General features: G+C 36.5%; 1 protein-coding gene across 2 annotated transcripts in view; it reads right to left on the bottom strand.

Moving 5' to 3' along the window:
* The window catches only part of PKD2L2 (polycystin 2 like 2, transient receptor potential cation channel), a 44,725-nt gene extending 26,964 nt beyond the window's left edge, over positions 1–17,761 (bottom strand). The window contains exons 1-8 of one of the 2 annotated variants that reach the window (XM_058540990.1): positions 17,716–17,761; positions 16,899–17,000; positions 15,112–15,245; positions 13,361–13,617; positions 7,609–7,830; positions 3,506–3,734; positions 1,975–2,145; positions 1,492–1,673 (exon numbers count right to left, since the gene is read on the bottom strand). In XM_058540990.1, the coding sequence (XP_058396973.1) occupies positions 1,492–1,673; positions 1,975–2,145; positions 3,506–3,734; positions 7,609–7,830; positions 13,361–13,617; positions 15,112–15,245; positions 16,899–17,000; positions 17,716–17,746 (1,328 nt within the window). In that variant the 5' untranslated portion in view covers positions 17,747–17,761. The remainder of the gene's footprint in view (positions 1–1,491; positions 1,674–1,974; positions 2,146–3,505; positions 3,735–7,608; positions 7,831–13,360; positions 13,618–15,111; positions 15,246–16,898; positions 17,001–17,715) is intronic. The other variant, XM_058540997.1, reaches the window with a different exon arrangement.
* Between the last annotated feature and the right edge of the window lie 1,761 nt (positions 17,762–19,522).

Below are 19,522 nucleotides of genomic sequence, written 5' to 3'. Positions count from 1 at the left end.
TACTTCTCTGGATTCTTGCCTTCTGATTTTGGCCCTCGTATTACTCACTTTTTTGTTAGTTCTTCAGTGTTTTCTATATTTCATCCAGCTTTTAAATTGTCCTGAAGAGGTGGCTGATCCAAATAACCTAGCACGTCATTACCAAAAGTAGAAGTCCTCTCATTCATCCATTCCAAAGTTTTCTACCTGTTTATTCTGTGCCTTCTACTTCCTTTCCTACCACTATTCAAGGTTAGACAAATTTCCAAGGTTCTGTAAATATATTCAATGTCCAATGCTACTAAGTGTTATCATTAACTAACACTTGAATTAAGGTCCTAGGAAAGGGCCAAGAAGTTGTTAGAACTGAAAACATTATTCACTCAAGATAAGCTGATTAGATTTCTCAAAATATAGGTCATTTGAAGTTGGAAAGGACCTTTGGGAGTAATTTATCCAGTCCCTTCATTTACAGATAAAGAAATTAAGGTCTAGAAAAGCTAAATAGCTAGTGGCAGAATTGGAAAGTAGAATTATGTCCTCTTGGTTCCTAGTCCACTCTTCTTTCCGCTATTGGTCTAGTAAAGGGTTATTTCAGAAAAATGTTATTAAATTTCATACTATTGGTACTTCAATTATTTAGATGTGGATGGTGAAAAAAGGGCAACCTAAGACATTTCTTTAGACCAGAGTTTCCCCTAAATTGGGTAAAAGGATCACGGACAAATAAGTTTGGGGAATTCTTAACCAAAGTTAAGAAAGTTATTGTAGTTTTTCTCAGAGCCATATATTACTATGCACCACAAATTTCCAAAAGAGTGATGCAAAATTTCCCAAACTTACTTAAATATGAAGCTATTTTTCTCCAGACAATCTTGGTCTAGATTCCACAGAACACATTTTGAGAATTGATGTTTTAGACTATCATAGTTTTCTTATACAGACAGAACTTGCTTTTCTTACCCTAAAAGGGCAGTAAACTTATTAAAATTATTCACTTTTAAAGAAAAGTCTGAATACTTTTCTAGGGATTCTACCTAATCAGTTCCGTAAGTTTGTTGCCTGCTGATTGCTTTATGGGTATAAAGATATTTTTAAAACACAGGTTTGCCAGATCAGCAAAGGACAATCAGGTCAATATCACTAAAAGGATTCTAAAGATGGAGCCCTCCAAGGAAAACACTTAAAAGATTTCTTTTGCCTAGAGAATAAATAGTACAGAGACATGGAGCCAGATTCTTTTATCTTAGGTAAAATTTTCACTTCTAGTGAAAAATGAAAAATTATTTTTATAACTTGACTTAGTAACACTTAAAAAAATGGATATTACCATCCATTTGGATCTTTCAATGCCTAACTGTACTTTGAGCGTGACAGATATTTAGCCATCGGTGAAAATATCAAACCAAGTTTAAATTTATTAAAGCTTATGTTACTACTTATCATAGTCCTTTTCATGATTTTTTTTGTTATAAACTTGAAAATATAATCACATTTATACTAAGAGCTTACATGGAATTGTGAAAAGTGGAAAAGTCATCAACTTGTGATCCAAAAACAAGAAATCCTAACTGGGCGTAAGCAAAGAATATTATAAAAAACATGATGGCAAATCCTACTATGTCTTTGATACAGCGGGACAAGGTTGATGACAGCTGAGACATCGTCTTATTAAAGCTTATGAATTTGAATATCTGAAAGAGAACAAAGTTAATTGAAATAAGAGAATATTAAAGATTACAATTACTTAGAGTAAGTTAAATTAATTTCAGAAGAAATCTGCTTTAAATTAAAGGAAGTGCTTAATGATAGTCAGGGGTGTTTGAGGATTCACCAGCAATCGTTACAAGGACAAACTACCTTTAAAATTACTTTATAGTTAAGAATATCCTTTTGTTTGTTCATGACTTTGTAGTTTAAGTTCCCATTTTGCTATGTAATATAATACAATATCATATCTAATCTGTTGTATCTAATATAATAAAATATAAATACCTTTATCCATGCAAAGAAGATGGTAATAGCAAGTATATTGTTGTAATAAATGTGCCAGTATGCAAGAAAATAGAAGTCAGAATATTTTTCGGTATTTTTTAACAGCTGTCCAAGTAACAGGAAAACTTGTATATTACAGTATGAGTTGAAGAAAACAGCCACAAAACACAACTAAATGGGAAAATAAGAAAGGTTAAATTAGAGACTATTTATCTAAATCTCCTGCAGCCTATGAAGAAATACATGAAAAAGTTCATCAAAAGTTAACAAAAAGGGAGGGAGAGATAAGGCATAGGCTTTTACATAAATGGAAGGAAGCCTCAACTTATAGAAGTTTAAGGAAGCATAATTATCATAAAAGCAGAAAAATATTGATCACCTGGTCATCCTAACCTATCTGCCTGTTTGTTTCTTTGAGTCATAAAGTACAAATGTATAAAATGATTATATAATTCTGACTAGGCTGTAAGAGTTTCTGCTCCATGTAACTACATACTTTAAAAGTTTAATATTTTCCACGATGTAACACTATAAGAAAAAATTTTTTACAGTTCCAAGAAAATAAACCCTTTTAGAGCCCTTTAACAACTCTTTTAGAAGAGAATTTCAGAACCAGGTTATCTTAAGTATCAGAGCTTTGTAACTGTCATGAAAATTTTCCTTTGATTTCTCTTGCCTGAAATACTCAATAGTTAAACACTTAATGCACTGTTAAACCTTACTTGGGATACCAGAGAGGTAGATGGCACACTTTCTGACTCTGAGAAACTTTCAATCTGGGTTTTGGGAAAGAAGGCTTATATACTGGATTGGCTATAACTACGGGCCAATAAAGGTGAAAGATCAGATTGTATAAGCCAGAAATGTTTGTTCATTGTTCCTAAAACCAAGCTCTTACCATTTGTCCTGCCCTGCCTACATCTCTATGTTTAATTTAGTATGTCCCAGTGACCAGAACTGGCAGTCTTTGGAGTTTCTTTCAGGGATTATCTCCCCAGATCTGGTGTCCTCTGTGCCCACAAGCTACCCTCTGGCTGTTCAAACCTCCTCCTCCTTCAGTATCCTGCTTAGGCTTGTCTTTTGCCTATCCTTTCAAAATTCAGAGTGAGAAGGAAAGCAGATTTAGGCAACACAGAAGACTACATTTTAAAGGACCTTGCCCAAAAAGATCCATGAGTTTTAACACGAGGCCCTGTAAGGAATACATTTTTGAGTGGGAGTAGGGAGACCTACTGTGTACATTAAATCATAATACCTACGGAATCTCCTATTCCTCCAGGTTTATGCTGGTCCTCCCAAGGACCAAATCAGAAAAAAAAAAAAAAAAAGACTTTTCCCTTTTGGAGGAACACCATTAGTATTTACTAAGACAGTTCATTTTATGATTCATACTTTCAGCTTTTAAAATAAGTCCCATATGAACAGAAAATTCTGCTGGTCTCAGATGAATAGAAAATTCTGCTGTCACACCACCCTCACTGGTGGGTTCAGATGTGATTTCATTTAACCATACGTGTGAATATATACTTACCACCAAAAGTAGCAATTCTAGCCAGTTCCAAATACTTTTGAAATAGGCCCACTTAAATTCTTTCATATTTTTGATTTCTTGTATTGTGAAGACAATAAGAAAAATACAAAATGTGATTTCACAGGAAGCAATAAAATAATCATAGTAGCTAACATATCTGAGGAGCTTCACAGAGTAAAACTGCCATGAAGTAAGTATTCCTCCAGTTGCAGGGAATTCTGCCACCAGTCTGTAAAATAAGGTTTGTGAAAGTAACTATGCATTTCAAGTATTTATATTTCAGTTCCTAACTCAATATGAAATTTCTATTCAGTTATGATGTGTACTTTAACGATAATCAGTTATTTTGTACAAAATATGTTTTCTCGGGGTCATGGGTTCAATTTTAAAAATTTGTAGTGGATTTACTTCTTTTTTGATGGCTTCTTCACTTTTTTTTGGTACTCTGAATATTCACAGTGGTCAAAGACAACTGCAAATCAGAAAGTAAGATGTGATTTTAGCCAGGCATTTGTTCTATTCTGTGTTTAGATTGCTCGTTCATAACTGGGAATACTAATTTATCTCCACAGGAGAATGAGATGATGTTCAAAAAATGCAGTGCTGTTAGTTACTGTTATTAGTCAGGACTCCCTCCAAAATATATAATTCTTGAACATTTCAGAGAGGGGAAATACACTCTCCCCCTTTAGCTTATTAGAGATACTTCTTGCTTCTAAATGTCAAGTCGCACATGCTACTAAAGCAAATGTTTTCTTTTTACTTTAGGAACTGGATGTTGGATACAAAGATCTATACACAAATAGAAATATAAAAGTTAATTCCAACACTGAATATAAAAAGATTTTGAGGTTGTTCACTGTATTTCTACTGTTCTCCACAATTTCAGTTAATTAAGAATTGGCAGTAATTTACTCATACAACTGAACAACAACAAAAAAACCCAAACAACCCAATCAAAAAATGGGCAGAGGATCTGAATGGAGATTTTTCCAAAGAAGATATACAGATGGCCAAGAGGCACATGAAGAGATGTTCAACATCACTAATTATCAGGGAAATGCAAATCAAAACTAGAATAAGATATCACCTCACACCCGTCAGAATGGCTATTATTAAAAGGACAAGAAATAACAAGTGTTGGAGAGGATGTGGAGAAAAAGGAACCCTTGTACACTGCTGGTGGGAATGTAAATTGGTGCAGCCACTATGGAAAACAGTATGGAGATTCCTCAAAAAATTAAGAATAGAACTACCATATGATCCAGCTATTCCACTTCTGGGTATTTATCCAAAGAACAGAAAAACACTAATTATAAAAGATATACGCACCCCTATGTTCACTGCAGCATTATTTACAATAGCCAAGACTTGGAAGCAATCTAAGTGATCATCAACAGATGAATGGATAAAGATGATGTGGTGTATATATATATATATATATATATATACACACACACAATGTGTATATATATATATATATATACACACACACAATGGGATACAGCCATAAAAAAAGACAAAATCCTGCCATTTGCAACTATGTGGATGGACCTTGAGGGTATTATGCTAAGTGAAATAAGACAGAGAAAGACAATTACTGTGTGCCTTCACTCATATGTAGAAGGTAAAGAAACAAACACATAGATACAGAGGACCGATTGATGGTTACCAGAGGGAGGGGGGTGGGAGGAGGACGAAAGAGGTAAAGGGGCACATGTGCATGGTGACGGCAACTAGACTTTTGGTAGTGAACACGATGCAGTCTATACAGAAGTCGAAATATAATGATGTACACCTGAAGTTTATATAATGTTATAAACCAATGTGACCTCAATAAAAAAAAAGAATTGGTAATAATTTAAGGAACCAGCATCTCTAGCACAATGTCACAATGCAATTATTCCTACCTAAAGATATTACCAAATCTTATTGGTACTGGAATAAGGTACTGCCAAAAAAAAAACAAAAACAAAACCACCAGTTAACAAATAGAAACAGAACTGTTTGTTACACCTTGCACATGTATGTTCACAATGCTGGAGAAGTGAGTGAAGTGAAAGAAACTCAATATTTTGATTTGAAGTGTAGACTAATAAACAAAAAGAGAGAAAAAGAATAGCATTCAGTTTAGTTTGCCAGATAAAGCGTACAAAAAGGAAAATAAGTGGATAACTTCTTTTGTTGTTAGTGCCGTGGAGTTGATTCTGACTCCTAGAGACCCTGTGTACAGCAGAGCAGAACCTCGCTCGGTATTTTTACACCATCTTCTCACCTTACGTTGCTTTATCAGAAAATGCACCAGTGCTATTCATAGGGTTAATCATGGCCATGTTTTTAGAAGTGGCCAGGTCCTTCTTCCTAGTCTGTCTAGTCTGGAAGCTCAGCTGAAACCTGTCCACCATGGGTGACCCTGCTGGTATTTGAAATACTGGTGGCATAGCTTTCAGCATCACAGCAACAGCAGCCACCACAGTATGATAACCAACAGATGGGTGATGTGGTTCCCTGAGTGGGGAAACTAACCAGGCTGCAGCAGTGAGAGCGCCGAATCTTAACCATTAGACCACCAGGATAAGGTCTTAGCATAAGCAGTATGCTTCCATACAACTACTGATTAGATATACAACTAGTTAAAAGTTTCAAAATCTGCTGAAGTTTCTAAAAAATAACACTTTAAAAGGTAACATAGAATAAGTATAAAACGTAGAGACAAAAAATCCGGACTTAATCTAGAATAACAAGGTGTTCTTCATATGACTTTAAGCCAGTTACCCCAACGTTTCTACTCTTATTTAGGACATAGAAATGATTTGCATTCTTCACTTTATCCTGATCAAGACTATTGGGAAGAGTGACTAATGTTGGTTAAAAGCTCTGATTCCCTGAAAGAAAAGAAAGAACTATAAAATAAAAGGTACAACGTCCATTGGCTGCTTAAGGTAATTCATTTGTTTTATTGTTTTACAAATTTTAAAGGCCATGGTTGTGTTTCACTGTCACTGTTGCACCAGGGCAGAGTCCCCTAATCAGAGTAAACACCAATTCCACATTCCATTCAGAGTAAAACTGTAAGACTCACGAGAGGAAAGTGGCTCACTGAGATTGTGGGGGACACTATTGTTTGCCTGTCTAGAGGTCATCATCCTGTTCCTCCTTCTAACAGAACCCTGATTGTATCAGGCATCCACCCATTCCCAGATCACTAGAGGAAGCTGATTCAATCCCCAGACAGATCTAATCATGGCAATCCTATTTCCTTTGCAGTATTTGATTCTAGAACCCAGGCCTACGCCAATTATATGGTCCAGGTTAGGCACACAACCTAAGGTAATCGGACTAATGGAAAGAATTTTTTCTCTTTGGTTGGTTCTCTCTCCTCCTCCAACCCATGAGAGAAGGTTTCTCATCCTCCTCCTGGGTCCAACAAGTTAGCCCAGGCATGTCCTTCTTATGCAATGGCAGAGTGCAAGAGAGCAAGTTTTAATGTCCAAACTCATTTCAAGCTTCTGCTTGTATCATTCTGCTAACATTCCATTGACCACAGCAAGACACATGGTTGAGCCATGGGCACAAGGGCTGCGGCAGTGCACCCTTCCCTGGGTGGCAGGGTACTACAAGTATACATGGCAAAGATGTAAAGAATTGGGGCCATTTTTGCAAATCACTGCAGGCTCTAATCATTTCTAGGATGTTGGCTACTGTTATATTTGTTTGAAATTTAAATTGTTCATTCTTGAGACTAAAATTAATAACTTTGAAGAAGCTCATTCTGAAAGGAAATCAACAGATTTGAATGATCTGATTTAGAGGAATAAATCATCAAAACTAAATGTTAGGTCTGCAGAATGACAAGAAATAAGACAATATATCCTTAAGTAACATAAAACTAACATATTATTCTTCAATATATTCTGAAATAATGAAACAATTAATATGATGTTGCTTTACTTTCTTTTTCATTATTGGCAGAACTACATTATATTTATTTTGAAGCTTATAATTTAATCTCCATACAAATATACACAAATTGGAAACCCTAATGAGGGCTCTGAATGCTTTTTAAATTCCATATACTAATAAAGAGGATTTGAGTCACTCACCTTATGATGCAAAACAGATTTACATTAGCATTGTATAATGAAAAATCAATAAAAATAACTCTAGTCCCTCTTGTGATCCAGCTGTTCAGTCGCAGGTTAACGAACTTGTCTTTGATTTCAGACTTTGATTTTGATAAAGTGAAAATATAGCCCCCATTTCGGTAAACACCAACAAATCCCCAATGCCAAGGGGAGCTGACACTAGGAGTAGAGTACTTCCATCTGTTAGATATAAAAAGAATAACGGAGATATGAGAAAGCATGACTGAGAAGTATTCTAAGAATTTAAGCTAATTTTTGGTTCAAAAGTAGTAGTAAAAAAAAAAAAGCAGTACTAAGTTCGTAAGTATTATAGTAATTTTGAAGCAAGACAATGTGTTAAGGATTAAGATTTAAAATGTTTTCATTTTTTTAGTTTTTATTGTGGGCAACACACTGGACTAGATGCTATGAGAAACAATTTTTAAAACTCCATCTGTTGCCTCAGGGAACTTAAAATCTAGAAAATAAGGACTGATTTTTTTCCTTTAACATGCTGTCTCTGTGTATTATGAGATATTTAGTCTTTGAATATCAAGGGTTTTGATTCAGAAATATCTGTCTCAACACGGGAAAAAAGGTGTTCACAGTCTGTCTTCTAAAGGTCATATACCATTTATAAATGCCCAATAAATAAAACCTTCGATACAATGTCTATATGGTTATATAGGTAACTTATTTTAATGAAAGTACATAAATCAAAGTAAAATGTGTATAACTAAATTTTGTTTCCATTCTACTCTTAACTTATGGGATATCAAAAAATAAAGCCTTGATTTCTCATTTCAGTCCCTATTCACTCTCCCCAAAACAGATCTGAACAATTATCCAAAGATGTACTCACTCTTAAACTTGTTTTTCTATTGATAATACTGTTTGTTTTCAGCAGAGGGGAAAAACAGTGACACCATAAGAAAAAATACTTATATTTAATGAAAATTCCCTAGATGTATTTTTGAGTTTTTTCTGCATGATTATGAAACTGAAACAAGAACATTTGTTACACCAACCCTCTCCTACTTCCAATTTCTTATAATGTTTTTAATTAATGAATGTTACATTTTAGATGGACAAACAAGCACAAATTGGTTGTTAGGGAACAACAGGTATTACAATTCCAAATCCCTAGTGTTAATTTTGGTATTTAAATTATTTGTAGTTGTTATGAGAATTTGGAATATTAGAATACCTAACAGATTAGTCTCGAGATTCCAACTTAAAATGTGTAATTAAATAATTGATTTATCTTGTAATTTTTCACTGAAAGGGAAATAGTGCACAGTACAGTCATGCATCATTTAATGACGGGGATACACTGTGAGAAATGCGTTGTTAGGCGATTTTGTCATTATGTGAACACCATAGAGTGTACTCACACAAACCTAGATGGTAGATAGCCTACTACACACCTGGGCTATATGGTATAGCCTACTGCTGTTAGGCTACAAACCTGTACAGCACATTATTCAGTACAGTACAGTACCGTACTGAATACTTTAGGCTATTGTAACACAATGGTATTTGTGTATGTAAACATATCTAAACATAGAAAAGGTACACTAAAAATATGGTATAAAAGATAAAAAATGATATACCTGTATAGAGCACTTACCATGAATGGAGCTTGCAGGACTGGAAGTTGCCCTGGGTGAGTCAGTGAGTGAGTGGTGAGTGAATGTGAAGGCCTAGGACATCACTGTACACCACTGTAGACTTTATACACACTGTACACTTAGGCTACACTAAATTTATTTAAAAATTTTTTCTTTCCTCAACAATAAATTAACCTTAGCTCTGTAACTTTTTACTTTGTAAACTTTAGTTTTTCAAAACTTTTTGACTCTTTAGTAATAACACCTTAAAACACAAACACATTGTACAAAAACATTTTCTTTCTTTATATCCTTATTCTATAAGCTTTTTTCTATTTTTGAAATTTTTTTTTTTACTTTTTAAACTTTTTTGTTAAAAACTAAGACACAAACACACACATTAGTCTAGGCCTACACAGCGGCAAGATCATTAATATCACTGTCTTCCACGTCCACATCTTGTCCCACTGGAAAGTCTTCACAGGGGCAATAACATGCATGGAACTGCCATCTCCTATGACAACAATGCCTTCTTCTAGAACACCCCCTGAAGCACCTGCCTGAGGATCTTGAGGTGGAGTCACTCTTTTCAGAAATATGTCCATGGTGGTTTGCTTGGTTTGTTTCTTTTTTTCATCATAGATTTGCTTGTAAGCAGGTAATGCAACATGAACATTCCTCTCTATTAAAGAAAAGTTTTTGGTGTTGGGGTCCATGTTTTCAAACTTTTTAAGGAGCTTGTTGAGGTTTGAAAAAGCTTCTGCTAAACCCCTCACTGTGAATTTTCTTATGGGTTCTTCATCTTTTTCTTCTCCTGCAGTTTCCTTTTCTCTTGCCCCTTCTTCAGCTCTGTGTTCCTGTTCCAGTTCCAACAATTCCTTATTAGTCAATTCCTCAGGAACCACCTCTAGGAGCTCCTCAATGCTATTCTCACCCACACCCAGGTTAAAGTTGTTTGCTATCTCAACCAAAGCCTTGTTAATTTTTGCAACCTCCTCATTCTTGGTAAATCCTTTGAAGTCATGGAAGAACCTCTTGAGTGTCTTCTTCCAGATGCCACTCATACACTCCTTGGTGTCATCACTCCAAGCCCAAGCAAAGTTCTTGATGTAGTCATAGATGTTGTAATCCTTCCAGAATTGCATCAGTGTCTTTCTCAGTTGTAGCAATAGCCTGGACAAAGGTCCTCCTCAGGTAGTAGGCCTTAAAAGCTTCTATGACTCCTTGATCCATTGGTTGGATCAAAGAGGTGGTGTTTAGAGGGAGAAACACCACTTTGATATTGGGATGAAGATCACCAATAAAAGAGGATGTCCAGGAGCTTTATCAACAATATGCAAAATCTTGAAAGGTATGTTATTTTCCAAACAGTACTTCTCCATTTCGCTGGCATAGCAATTCAGGAGGGCATCTTGGAAGAGGAGGTGGGTCATCCATGACATCTTATTGCTTCTGTAGTACAATGGCAGTATATGCTTACTGATATGCTTGAAGGCCCTGGGGTTCTCACCGTGCTGGATCACAAAGAGTTTCAATTTGTAGCCTGCAACATTGCCCCCAAGCAAGACTGTTATCCTTTCCTTAAAAGCCTTGAAACCTGGCACTGACTTGGCCTCCTTATGGATGAAAGTCCTCTCAGGCATCCGTTTCCAGAATAGGGAGTTTTCATCCATATTAAATATTTGCTCTGGCAAATAATTTTCCTCCACAATCAGCTTATCTAGAGTTTCCAAAAATTCTTCAGCTGCCTTTACATCAGCACGTAAAGGCTCACCACTCACTTTCACATTATGTAATGAATAACAATTCTTGAATATTTAAACCACCCAGAGTAGCAGTAAATTCAAGATCGTGGCTGGGTCCAGCCTTTTCTTTCAACATCACAAACAAGCTTTTCGCTTTGGCTGTGATCATCATGGTGCTGAGAGAGGTTGGCTTCTGTGTCTTGTCTTCAATCCAGATCATTAGAAGTTTCTCGATGTCTGATATAGGCCCTTCTCGAATTTTTGTTAGTCTCATTGCCTTCAATGAAGCAGATCCTTTAATAGCTTCTGTCACTTTGTTCTTGTTCTTCAAGATCATAGCTATGGTGGAATGGGACATGCCTGATTGGTGAGCAATAACCATCACTATTTTCCATGTTTGTAGTCCTTAATCACTTTTTTTTTTTCCAGTGAGGAATATTGGCCCTGAGCTAACATCTTGTTGTTGCCAATCTTCCTCTTTTTGCTTGAGGAAGATCAGCCCTGACCTAACATCTGTGCCAATATTCCTCTATTTTGTATATGGGTTGCTGCCACAGCATGGCTTGATGAGTGGTGTAGCTCTGCACCCAGGATCTGAACCCGTGAACCTGTGCCACCAAAGTGGAACACGCACAAATTAACCACTACGGCACTAGGCCGACCCCCTTAATCACTTTTAATTTCATTTCCAGGTCAATCACTTAACACGGTCTCTTACTGGCAACATTAGCAGTGGATTTTGTATGCTTAGGGGCCATGATGAACAAAACAACATGAGATTAAATCAAACACAAGAGAAAATGATGCAATCAAGAGAGACGGTAAACATGAGAAGTATGAGGCTGCTGCTGGCATAACAGGACATCTTGTTTTACAGTAAACTGTTTTTATAAGTAGAAAGAGTACACTCTAAAATAATGATAAAAAGTATAGTATAGTAAATACATAAATCAGTAACATAGTCATTTATTATCAAGTATTATGTACTGTACATAATTGTATGTGCTATGGTTTTCTACAACTGGCAGCACAGTAGGTTTGTTTACACCAGCATCACCAAACATGTGAGTAACGTGTTACACTATGATGGCTATGACATCACTAGACAGTAGAAAATTTTCAGTTCCATAATAATCTAAGGAGACCACCCACTGTATATGTGGTGCATTGTTGACCAAAATGTTATGCAACACATGACTGTACTGTAGTATTTAAGATAATATGTCACCATACTTATGAATTTATTAGATTTATAAGAATTATACAAGCATTTTGTTGCCCTTAAGAACACCCAAAAACTCATACAAAGAAAAAATAAGTTAACAAAAACCACAAAGCAATGATTAATCCTGGGATACAAGGGAGGTCGTTTATGAAAGGAAATGCAATCATTGTTCTTATTTATAATATAAACATTGACTAACGATTAACAAGAATTATGGTATAACTACAGGCTAAGAGGAACAAGAAGAGTGTGTGTAGAGGGAGTGGTAGAAGAAGGATACATGACAGACACCTTCCATGATAGAGACAATAGATACATAAAACTGTAAAATCAAGTAATAGCAGTATAAGCATGTTATTTAGAAATGGAAAGTATATACTGGAAGAAACAACTAAAAGAGCTAAAAGTGGCACTTTCTGGAGTGGGAATTATGAGTAGGAAAGGGTGGACTTTTATAAATATTTGTATCACTTTGAAAATATTAAGTTTTAAGAAAGGTTTATTCTCTGACCCCTATCATTTTCATAGGACCCTAAAAGCAGCTTCTGTGTTAAGGGGAGATAGTGTCAGTGGCTTTGAGCGTTCACATTTTCAATATAAAGTATAGACATGACTCTACACCAGCATTAGCCTCAGGCACTTTGGAGAACAACGGCCGTAATATCTTTGGCAGGCATCATCAGATGCAGTGCCTATGGAGCATAACTGCCCCTTTTCCGTATTGGCAACAATAGAATCTTCCGAATCACTGAACTAAGCCAGAGTGAGAAAGGAAGAAAGTGGCAGGGCACACTGAAGACACTCCCTAGGGATCCCAAGAAAACATCTGGGATGTGTTTGAGGGAGTCTGGCCAGAGCCAGAAAAACTGATTTGAGTACTATAAAAGCAAAAATGGACACTTTGCCTTGTGTGCAATATGACTTAGCACTTCATATACCACAATCAGAAAACACTTTACATCCTTTGTTAAAAAAATAACAGGTTCACTCTTCCTTTTCTAAACACGGCATCTCTGAGTCTTAGTTTGATACTATTATTTAAACAGTCTTCTTACCTTCCAGATGCCTGTTGGTATTATTTGGAAAATACACATATTTTCACAATTGTTTAAGCTGCTAGAAAAAGTTATGTATAATTTTATACTACTTACTCAGTATCATCTTTAAGGCCAAACTCAGACAGGTCCTCATTTGCAGAAGTGTATTTCTCGTAACATTCACTCATCAAAGACTGAAAGGATGAATAAACCTTGCACGTGTTGTTGCGGACTTTTAGTTGACGGACTTGGGGGACTCCTAAAAGTATGTTCTCATAGTAGATGCGATTGCTGTTCTTTAAATTATACAACTTCTGGTTATTGTACCATGAGTCCCAGTACAGACCTTCCAAAAGGGGTCCTTCCATAAACTTCATATAGAAAGATAAATGTTATGGGAAAAATATTTTCATGTCAACTGTATAACAGAATCTACAGTCATTGTGTTACCCATAATATAAAAATGAGTGATTTTCAGGATGAGTATGAAAAATTACTGACCAAGTCAACATTAATATTAATGGTTATGATAATGATGATGTTGATGATAATGAAGATGGTTAACCTTTACTAAGCACTTACTATGCACTAGGGACTGCTCTAAGCACTTTACAAGTATTAACTCATTTAATTCCACAATGCTTCTTCTTCTTATGAGGGGTATACTGAAAATTATTCCCCAATACTTGAGTATTAGAACTGGTCATGCCACAGATCAGCACTTCACCTCAAAGTTGTCTGTGTCCCTCTTTCCCAGCAACTCTGGCGGTGGTGACTGCTACTTCTGGTTCTGCCCCTATCTGCTCCTAAGAGATCCCAAACCCAGGGTTCATTTTTTTCTTTCCTGCCTTTGTCTTCTTTGCCATTGGCCCTGTACGTACCTCAAGACAGCACAAAAAAAAAGAAGCAGGGTGAATTCCACTTCTTGTTTCAGGGAAAATTTCCTATCATTCTTTCACATTTCATCTGGCCTAAACCAAAGACTTCTATTTGCCCTCATCTTACACTTCCCCTCTCACTCTCAGGAAATGACTTTGTCTCCTGGATAAGTTTCAAAGTCCTAGCGTGGCATTCATGACTTAACCTCTGTCCAATTCATAGTTTGGCCTTTTCCACCTCATCTTCTATATGCCTATAATGCCAAACATAGCTCCATATGTAGAATTACTTATAGCACATATTGTTTATTCTTCCTAGAATGCTCCTCCATTAGTCATCCTTTAAAACTCAACTGAATCATCATCACCTCTCGAAAGGCCTCTTCCCTGTATGCCCCGATGTTTGTGACATGGAATACCTGAAACTGCTATTCCGTTAATTGTTCTTTCCTCACAATGTGAGCATCTTGCTAAGTGTAATGGAAAAAACAATCTGTTCCAATGCTGAAGGAATGATTCTCTTAGTAATTAAAAACACTGTAAAATTATATTTTGTATATGTACTCTTTATTATATACTGTACATTACTGTAACATACATACAGACAGTACAGGATTGTATACCAAAATCACATATATTTTACTTTATGGGCAATTTAAGGACTTTTTAAGAGGAATTTTCACTATACACAATTATAGACTTACCTTGGATCCTAACTCCCACATTAGAAGCAAGTCTTCTATTTTCCAAATGCAATGATAATGTTAAAAAATATCATTTTTTTTTAAGTTATAAGAACTCTATCACACTGAGAATAAAGAGTCTCAATAAACACTTACTGGTTGGTTGATTCTAATAGTTTAAAGAAATGATATTCATTTTTACTCATTCCTTCAACAAATATGTATTGAGTGCCTACTATGTGTGCCAAGGGTCTGTTTATGCAATACCTAAAGACACTTCATCCACAGTTACATGATACCTTACCTTCCAAAAATCAGTTATGCTGCGAATAGACTTAAAGTTGGTTCTCTCATCACCAGGCACAGAAGTGTCCAAAAATAGAGATGACATAACTCTGTTTAAGTAATACATATGTGGGTTTACCATCCCAAAAGTCACTAAGGAGAAGAATTTTTTGTTTAAAAATTTATGCTTAAAAACTCAGTTTATTAGGATTAAAAATGTACTTAAAATTTGTTCCCAATTTTGTTTTGAAAATTCAATTTTTTTTGTCTAATTATAAAACTAATAATAAAAAAAAAACACCCAAAATAGAACTATACAGAACAGGAAGAAGTTTCCTGTAATCCTACTGCTAGAGTTAGGTTTGGCATATATTCTTCCGATTTTTCTACATGCATACACATTCATAAAGAAAATAACTTTATTTTTACAAAAATGAGATCACATTATACATACTATTCTGCAAGTTCGTTTTTTCTCCATATTGAGAGTAGGCAATATAATATGGTGAGTAGTTACGGCTATAGACTTTGAATTCAAACAGATAACAGTTTGAGTCCCATCATAGGGATAATATCTCCTACCTCATAGCTTTGTTATAAAAAGTAAGTGAGGTAATGCATGTGGAACATTTAAAACTATGTTTTGGCACATGGCAAGAATTTTTAAAATATTAACTAGCATTCTTTCTCACTCTCTTTTTCTAGGGGTGCGTGAGTGGCTCTTAGAGCAGAATGTAGATTAAATATGTCTTTATCTTTTTGCTAGAAGCCCTTTAGTCTTTAGAAAACATTTATCTTCAGCATCAGTCCATGGCACACATGAGCCTATGCCATTCTTTAATGCTGCATATTATTTCACTGTGTATACCAAAAAGTTAAATCTTCTGTTGACGGAGATTTAAGCTGTTTTCAGTTCTTCCTAATTATAAAAAGGTTTTTTTTAATCCCTGAATAATGGGATTATGAATGATCTTTTTATATTTTTCCATTCCCCAAATATTCTGTAGTAAGCATTTAAAAACCAGTCCAAGATATCTTAATCTATAAGATTGGCCATAGTTGTCTTTTTAATCAAGATCCGACTCAAACTCACCCCTACAATACCAATTAATTAGTTAACTGATATAAAAATTGCCGGTACGTAGGCCATACCAACATGAGATAAGTCCCGCCAGTGAGCTTACATCTACTGTATGTTGGGTGCCCTAAAGACAAAACGCTGTTTAATACTGATTAAGTCAGTGCTATTGATCCACAAATAGGAGGAATGCAGGCTGACATGCTTTCCTGGTCCTCCTTAAAGATTTGCATTGATCCATACCTTTCGTGACTCAGCACTAGCATATTTTGCTATTAACTGTGCAACAGGCCAGGGAAAAGAACAAAGCAGACAGCAAGACTAACTTCTTTGGCCTCATTTGTACTCTGACCTATGAAAGTAAGTTAATGTATCTATATGGATCTAAAAGAAATCAAGTTAGAATTGCCAACTCAAGGGAATAATTATATTCAAGATAGAACTGCCAACCGAAGGAATAATTAGTTCAATCAATGTTGACATGAAAGCTTCTCATTATATCCATGACCTAAAGTTTTGCCCACTAAGAACTGAACATTACTAATTGCCCACTAAGAACTGCCTCAAACTAAACGAATTTAAGATAAATGTCTAAAATGTTTTACTATTTTTTGAGAAATTTTAGTAAAGTCTGAAAGCCTACAGTTTTATAAAGTCCACGTTTTATTTTTCATCTCCACATAACCTCTTAGTTCAAACAGTGTCATCATCTCCATCTGTGTACTTACATATACATAGGTTTATTAAAAAAATAAAGTAGAGTAACAACTCCTGAAGAGTAGTTCTAATTTCTACTTCCTTCCTGTAATGCAGAGGATGTTTTGGAGTCCCTGTGAGATATAAAACAAAATTTTCCTTTACAATATGTAATTTATAATGTACATAAATATCGATAGAAAGACACAGCCAGTTAGCTGTTACACTGTGCGAAGGAAAGGTCCAAAGGCTTCTGGTTATTTTTTTATTCTCATTTGATGAAGGAGGAATAATTACTAACATGTTCCCATGGGGTAAGCAGGCAGTCATTTTATTACTGTATACCAATGACTTTTATCACATGGATGTTTCCTCACTGGTTCTGTATTAAAATGGAAAAGCAAAATACAAAACAAACAAAAACCCCTTATCTGTCCCTAATCATTTTCTCTACCCGTCAACACTGCTTCTTGGGATGGCTGGCTTCAGCTGGGGGTGGGGGTGGGGGTGGGGGAGAACTTGGCCTGGGGTTCCCTCAAGGACACGACTCCCTAAATCAACAAAGCACTTCGGACACCGCCCTAGCGACACTCATTCTACAGCAAGTGACAGCCCCAGCTCAAGCCTCGGGCAAGGGGCGAGTGCCACGTCCCCGTGGCGCTTCAGTTTTCCTGTCTGTGAAATGGGACCACCGTCCCTCTCCGCTTCTCAAGAGGAGGCTGTGAGGGCTAAGCGTGCTGGAGGTCCTCTCTCTCACATGAATAGATACGGGGCTACGGAGTTTCTTCCACCGTATATGGAATTGCCAAATCTGCCCTGCCCCCCCCACTCCCGACAAGCACCCCTCACCGCCTCGGTGCCACCGGGAAGCCTCAGCCATGGCCAACCTGGAAGATACCGCCCGTTCGACCTCACCAGGTCTTCCGCGCCTGCGCGATAGCTCAAGCGAAGCCCTTCCAGGGCATCCTCGGCGCGCCCTCGCGCTTGCAGCTGGCAGAGCTGGAGGGCTCGCTCGGGGGCCGGCGCTAGGCCAGGCGGGGCATGGCGGCGTTTGTCCCTGGTGGAGCGCCGACTTCTAGGGCAAACCTGGCTTTGGGCCTGGGGTTAATCATAAAAATCGTAGTAGTTAATTTTAACGGGCTACTTGTTCTTGAATACCTTTAACATTTATTGGCTTGTTTAGTCTTCACACCTCCTTCCTGAAAGCTAGGTGTTTTGGCCTCATTTTAGATCTGAAGAAACCGAGGCACTGAGAGGGTAAATAATTTATCAAAGTCCACGGCCCGTTGGGGCAAGGTCTGCTGGACGCCAAAAGCCCGAATGCCTCCGCAAGACCCAACGCTGCCGCTTCAACTTGCGAAACTGCTTATTGGTAACGGAGAGCTGTTGCTAGAAATAGCTACTACCCCCTTTTCCACCCAATATGACTAAAGAGAACGTTAAAATAGATTTAAAAAAACAAAAAAATCCAGTTCTGGAGTGATTACGTAAAAGGGTAGGCCAAAACAGTAGTACTTGGGAACCCAGACTCTCAGCTGGCCCGGAAGCTTTACAAAGATGAGAAGAAGGTTTGTAAACCAGCTATAGACAAGGCCAAACAAATTTGGTTGTAAATTAAGGTATCCCAAAGCCCACCAGGATTTGAGACAGGAGGGATTCTCATGTTGGTAAAAAGGAAAATAAAACAGAATTCAGTCCAAAGGCCTCTGGCCAGTCAGCGAAGAAAACCATCAAGCTGTTTTGCAAGTAAAAAAGCCACTTTTGTTATTTCCCTGAAAGAGATGTAGAGTCATGTTGATAAATGCTGTTTTATGTACAGATAAAAAGCAAAAACTAGGCCACACAGCAGCGAGGGTCAAAGACTTACCAAAGATAAAAGGAACAGGAGAGGCCTAGCAAAAGGCTGGCAGAGGCCTGAGAAAAAGAAAGGGCTACTGTCCTAGCTTAATAGTTTAATAAAAGAGCTTGCCCTTTTCTGTACTTGGACTCTCAGATGTTCACAAAATTGTGCTTTCTAATGTGATAGGTTGTCTAAACTTAAAATGTAGGAGGAAAAAATATAGGAATACAAATTTACGTTAAATATAATAATTAAACAGATGACTCTACAGACTATTCTTATTCCATTGAGCTCAACAGACTCAAAGATCTTGAAGAATTAGAGACCTGTTTGGTTAAAACAAAATCACAATTTCAGGAGAGATTTCCTCATGATTCAAGTCACTGTGGTCGCCTTTAATGTGCAAACCGTGGAAAGTCTAGCTCAGTTTCAGGAGGGATTGACTGAGCTGTAAGTGAGCTTCACCAAGAAGACACAGTGTTCTAGAATATAATATTGTTGCTCTTTTGGAACTTGTCATTCATAGGTTTTGCTGAGTGTTGTTTACTATATAAAAACCAGAAGTTTTATCTTAAAGATCTAGACTTTTGTGAAGAGGAGACAGTCTGTTTTAAATATTTGAAATTTTATTCTCTTTTGACATAAAACTATGGGGCACTCATAATCTATACCATGTTAGTATTCCTATAAGAGAAAATGAGTAAAACAGTATTTAGAAAGCAGTACGGGTACATCTTATTACAAGCATTAGATATGTTTGATGTGTTTAAAAAGTTGATATTAACTCAAAACCTGTAATTGTTAAATGTGTATGAT

The sequence above is a fragment of the Diceros bicornis genome, chromosome 1 (genome assembly GCF_020826845.1).
Source record: "Diceros bicornis minor isolate mBicDic1 chromosome 1, mDicBic1.mat.cur, whole genome shotgun sequence".
NCBI lineage: Eukaryota > Metazoa > Chordata > Mammalia > Perissodactyla > Rhinocerotidae > Diceros > Diceros bicornis.
This window is presented reverse-complemented; position numbering and strand designations above follow the sequence as displayed.